This window comes from Magnolia sinica, chromosome 5 (genome assembly GCF_029962835.1).
Source record: "Magnolia sinica isolate HGM2019 chromosome 5, MsV1, whole genome shotgun sequence".
Taxonomy (NCBI): Eukaryota; Viridiplantae; Streptophyta; class Magnoliopsida; order Magnoliales; family Magnoliaceae; genus Magnolia; species Magnolia sinica.
Window position 1 is genome coordinate 98,206,707 of NC_080577.1, and position 5,975 is coordinate 98,212,681.

At 44.5% G+C, this 5,975-nt stretch overlaps 1 protein-coding gene across 1 annotated transcript; it reads right to left on the reverse strand.

Moving 5' to 3' along the window:
* Nucleotides 1-1,096: 1,096 nt before the first annotated feature.
* On the reverse strand, nt 1,097-2,064 carry LOC131246389 (uncharacterized). Its single transcript, XM_058246475.1, has one exon. It carries the CDS (start codon nt 1,690-1,692, stop codon nt 1,195-1,197), a length of 498 nt encoding a protein of 165 aa, XP_058102458.1. The 5' UTR covers nt 1,693-2,064; the 3' UTR covers nt 1,097-1,194.
* Between the last annotated feature and the right edge of the window lie 3,911 nt (nt 2,065-5,975).

Consider the following 5,975-nt stretch of genomic DNA (forward strand, 5'->3'; position numbering starts at 1 on the left):
TGAAATGTCCCAACAAAGTATTGTTTCTTAAATTGCTCTCAAATAAGTATTCAATGGAAGATTGAATAAATAAATTTCCTTTAAAAGAAAAAACTTTACATTGTGGGATTGCCCTTATATATTGATATTAATACTCCAGCATTTGATAAAAAAGTATTTAAATACGTAATTTACATGTTTGAGAAAATGAAAATACCGCACAAGTTTAAACTCAACTTTAAATTGGCCTGAGTTGCTGACTAAATTAAGCTGAGTTAGCCAATCAGGCTCAAAGACCAAGCCAAGCCTAGTTCGAGTTAGGGTTGGCTGACGTGCTGTGCCAACCGGACCCAGTTCAACTCGTGTAGAGCTCTAGATTTAGTAGTGTTCTTTATGCTCTAGTGAGAAGTGTTCCTATGCAACGTTTGTAGAATAAGCCCATTCCACTACATGTGTGGATCTACAGTAATGTTTTCATGATATCCACTCCGTCCACCCATGTAGCCCCCATATTATCCATAGATGCAAAAATCAGGCCTGTTCAAAACTCAGGTGGGCCACACCATCTAAAATCATGCCTAAAACTATTAAAATCACGTGGCCTGGGCCCTATTTTTTCCTGGGGCACATCTTGTGAATGAATTGGACGGCATGTACAAAACAATCTGCACCCACACACATTTCGAAAGGTTTTAATGGTGGGCGTCCCATCCCAACCGTTCCCTTGTGGCGTGACCCACCTTCACGGTCAGGACGGACAGGATGCCACACAAACAAACATCAGGATGCACCCCCTGATCTCCTACAATTCGGGTCCATACACGGGTTTTCAATTCTAACAAGTGTTGGGCCCACCATTTAGTAATCTGGACCGTTGATCTGTTGCACCACACCGTTGATGGAGAATGCCCCAAAAACTCCCAGAAGCCGATATTAGGATTCAGGACACTCTCTGCTTGAATGTAGATTGTCGATGTATTTCTCCTCCCAACCGTACATCTGAAGGCCGCAAATCGAAATGTTAGACCCGTCTATAGTAGGACACGTGTCGCACAACAAACCAATGGTCTGGATTACTAAACCATGGCCCCCACATGTCATACCGTAGAAAGATGCGGGCACGAATATGATATTAATTACTCGGGAGCAGAAATGGGCTTTTGATATAGCGTATACACAATAGATTGTGTGTATATTCGACGGCATTACCAAACCCTAGAAAGACAAGCTAAGGTAAACAGCCGCAGCTACACCGAGAGCATACACCCCCATCGCCTTCCCTACCACATCTCGACTCGACCGAGTCGCCATCCCCAACCCAGCGATTCCGACGATTCCGACCGGAACTCGGCGCAGGACCGCTCCCCGAGCGTTGGAAACGATGACGTCCTTGAAGAGCTCCACGGCGAAGGCCTTGAACTGCTCGCGAGTTAGGATTAGGGTTTCGCCTCCGTCGATGTTGACGGATTCGAGGGCTCGATCGACCTGGGACTGGGTGGGAGGAGATGGGGCCCACCTACTGATGAGAGGGACGGAGGTGGAGACGGCGATGTAGAGGCGGGTGGAGGCGGGGAGGAGCTGGTAGGGCTTTACGCCGGGAAAGGCGTGTTGCGTAAGATTCAGGCAGTCGTCGTAGGCGGAGTCGCAGGCGGCGTTGAATTCCGGCGAGTTTTCTAGGGTTTTGGAGACCCTCTTCGATGCCGATAGGCCCATCGATCAACGACGGAGAGAGAGAGAGAGAGAGATTCACAAGGATACGATGTGAGTTCGTTGGTCTGGGGACTCGTCCTCCTCAGATGGCACTCGAAGTACAGACCATCCAAATTGTGGGGCCCATCGTGGATGGAGCTTATCTCTAAAACCAAACTGATGAAGCAATCCTAACCATCCATCCTCTCTATCAAATGGATTCTTGAATGTAAAATAGCGAGTTACAGGGGAATAATCAGATGGTTGGTATTAGGGCTGATATTGGCCCCGGCTCGGGGTAGCAAAATCAACATTTTGAGGCCCGGCCCGTTGACGGCCCTGGTACTTGCTGCGGTTGCTTTCTCTATCGCGGGGGGATGGGAAACAAGTTAACGTGCATGAAATCCACCCCGTCCATTAGCTCCATCAACCCTTGGTTAGCCTTGTTTAGCCTTGGTTACAAAAAATCAGGCTGATTCAACACTCAAGTGGGTCATCCCTTAAATCTATGCCCAAAAACCTTTAAATTCACGAGGTATTGCCCATGTGAGTTTTGTAAATACTTTCATCCTAACCAGGCTAATTACTATTGTTATCACTCAAATATGGTTGATTCCGCGACACCTACGGTGGGTTTATATGCACGTTAATGGGAAGGGAATGACACCGGGGGCGTTTGTGTCAGTTATAGTCAGAGACCCTCCGTTGCCTAAGTCAGGTAGATTAATCTAAAGTTGGTGTGGTTAGTAGAGGTGTACATGAGTCAAGCCGAGCTGAACTTTGCTAGACTCGGCCAGCTTGAGTCCGCAACTTGTGCTCAGCTCGGATCGGCCAGTAGCTCGGTCTAGTTCGAGCCCATTTCGAGTTGAGTTTTCCAATCGAGTTTGAGTCTTCGAACCCCGAGTGGGCCCCACAATGATCTTCAACAACACCACCTAATCCCCCTGTAAATCCATCACATACATCCATCATCCATGAATCCAACCTTCCCGTAGTTCAATGATCCATAATCCATTTATCAAATAAACAATTTAATTATTTTTAAATCAATAATATATATATATATATATATATAAACAGTGGGCCATAGCCCACAGCCACCGGGCCAATGGCATCCGACTGTACTAGAGCCATCGTCTGATTGTACCAGAGCCACCCGGTCATTGATCGCTGGTCAGATGGCTTCCGCTACTCGGACGGACGCTACTCGCCGGAAAAATGGAGAGAGGGGAGGATATGACTCACTTTCAGATGCCAGTCGTTCGAACAAATGCTAGAAGGAGAGTATTCGTCGGGCGATGGAGAACGACGATATATTTGGGTGAACGGACGATACTATTTGGGTGAATGGACAGCTGAGAGGCAGCGAACGGGTTAGGGTTGCTGGCTGATTTGGGCGAAAGGGAGAGAGTCGAACGATTTGGGTACTGGCCACTGGGTTAGGGTTGGGCGAACGGGTTAAGGTTGGGCGAAGTAAGGTTTTTTTATTTATTTTTAAAAGCTATATATATGACTCAAAACTCGATTTGAGTCGAGCTAGGTCCAGCTCAGACTCGACTCAAAATGTTCCGAGCTCATAAAAAATGGCTCGACTCAGTTCGAACACAGTTTTGATCCGAGTCAAGTCGAGCTTTTTCGAGTCGATTCGAGCGAGCTAACGAGCTAACTCGATTCATGTACAGCTTTAGTGGTTAGAGTTAGAATTGTTATGCGTACTTTTTTCCTAAGGTCGAGTGATGTATTTATAGGTTTATTAGGTAGCTTGCGCATCTAAGTAGATTTGTGAGATACACTAGAGGGGCCCGTATTAGAGTTAGAATCTACTCTCGAGTATATCTCTGATTATACATCAATTAGCATGATCTTCGGCTAGGATCTTGCTGAGTAATCCTATTCGTATACGAAGTGAATCTTGCTGAGTAATCCTATTCGTATACAAAGTGAGATTCTCTCTGGATATTTCCATCCCGAACTCTAGGTTAATATTCATGGTCGAGGTCGACATCCGTGGTCAAGGTCTGTCAATGAACCTTATCACTAAGCTTAGTTGATTGGCTCAGTTCAATCATTGGGTTTCCTTGCTTGGTACAGCTTCCTTAGTAGCAAGTAGTTCGATAGTTCAGGGAGTCTGCTCTAATGGTGACTGCCACATGTTTCATTCATCAGGTCAGTTCGATTTTCCCCAAATAGTTGCCACCTATTTTTGATTTTTATATTCATGAGCTCAAGAAGTAAGATGATTTAAATTGATGAATGAGCTGGAGAATTTTAACTTTTAACTGTGAGTCGTCAACTCGATCCATTCGTGTTCATCGATTTTATGGCCTAATGATGAAGGCAATAATTGAAAAGGACAATGCATGTTGCGGTGATCAAGGAGGATATTATAATAGTATCTCCGTACGATGAGTTGTGCACAGAGTGGCAAACGCCGCTTCACCTTCCGACTGACTCACAAGCGGACACCTATCCCTAATTCATTAACATGGGCTCTAGGCGACCCCCATATTGCCATGTGAAGAAATCGTGCATCGAAGTGTCCTTTTATGCACTCGTGAGTAGTGCTAGCATTAAAGGCTCTGCTCCTAGGATGCTTATAATTATGGGTTTCTCCCTCATTTCTCACTCACCAGTTCCAGCGGAGTTCGAACCATGCCGACATGTTCCTTTCTTCCTTTATCGCAGTCCTTTTTCATTCACAGTGTGGGTCGTCCGGACACTTAGAGCGTGTTTGATTTTCAATGGTGGTGTAAATACCCATGAAATTGGTAATTATTATCATTTCACCCGTTTGATTTTCCTTTGAAAATTCACCGCACTTTTCACCTCGAAAACTAGTTTAGAAGAATTATTTTAAATTTGTGGACCCCAAGGTGATGTATATGATAAATCCATTCCGTCCAGTCTTTTTAACACAATATTCTAAGGCATGAGCTGAAAAATGAGGCAGATTGAATGCTCAAATGGCCCACACCAAAAGAAACAGTGGGCCTGAGAGGTTTTTAATGGTAAGTGTTTGATTCCCTTTTTCTTGTGGCATGGTCCACTTGAGCTTTCGATATGCCTTGTTTTTGGCTCATGCCATAAATTCATCAGGCATAATAAATTAATGGTGTGGATAAGCGATACGCATCACGGTGGATCCACAAATATATTGTGACATTCTTAGTTTTTGTGTCAAAAATGCATCTCGTCAAATCAAACATCGGAAAAAGGGAGGTAAATAGGGAGGAAGTAATTATTACATATTTTCACGGGTATTTACCCTGCCACTGAAAATCAAACACGCCCTTAGCTTTTCCTGGTATGTTCTTCTACACTTATTGTTCTTCTTTTTCTGCTTCTGTTTTCCCCCTGTCATCATATCTTATGAGGATTATAGAAGCATTTTTGTATCTGGAGCTTTCCATGGTGAATCCACCCATGATAATAAGGATTCTAGATTAGCAGCATCTTCAAGTGGGCCACTATCGATGATGGCACCTCGTGATGAGGAGGCCCTTCCGCCCCAAAAAAAGACAGCCTCTCAGCCTTCTAATGGATTAACCCCATCGGCTAGTTTCTTTGGTTACCGATTGCGATCAGAAAATCCAACTTGGAACTAACTTGACTTATATCCAAAACTTGACCCGTATATAACGAGCGTGTGCGTAGAAACTCAAATTTAACGTCAATTCTAGCAAGTGCACTTAGGCTTTGAGTTGTGATTTCATTCCAATACCCATTGCACCCGACTCGACTCAATACTTGTGATTGGGTCAGACTCGGACCGGGTCATGCATGCTGGACTTGGTACCAAGCCGGGTCGAGTTCAGGTCAGGTCTATTTCAAAACCGAATCCAGCTGGGTCAGCCCTTACTAGATCCGACATGACTCGATGCCCAGCTCTATTGCTAGGACAATGGTCGGAATTTGGGATACTTGGGTCAAGGGTCATGTATTTCCTCTCTTCCTATTCAGTTGTTTTTTCTTGAATTCAAATTGCTGTTAGAGCTCAATGATACTCTGCTAGGGTGTGATTATCTATACGCATGCGTACACCCACTATACACGTGGCATGTTTCTACTTCAATCCAAGAAGTCCATATGATGATCCCATTTAAGATGGGCACGTATGTAATGTTAAGAACGATCCTAACCGCTTGTTAATGGACATTTTAGGCCATTGAGTATTTCTCATTTTGATTTGCAATTTGATGACCACAAATAGCTTGATTGGGATTATCTGTTAAATAGACTTTTTTGGGTCATGCCCTCAAGAGTGGGGTCCATGATTTGGACGGTTCGGATTGAGGTACGTGCATAGC

Coding starts and splice junctions, on each gene's coding strand:
- LOC131246389 (XM_058246475.1), bottom strand. CDS start 1,692: ATGGGCCTATCGGCATCGAAGAGGGTCTCCAAAACCCTAGAAAACTCG.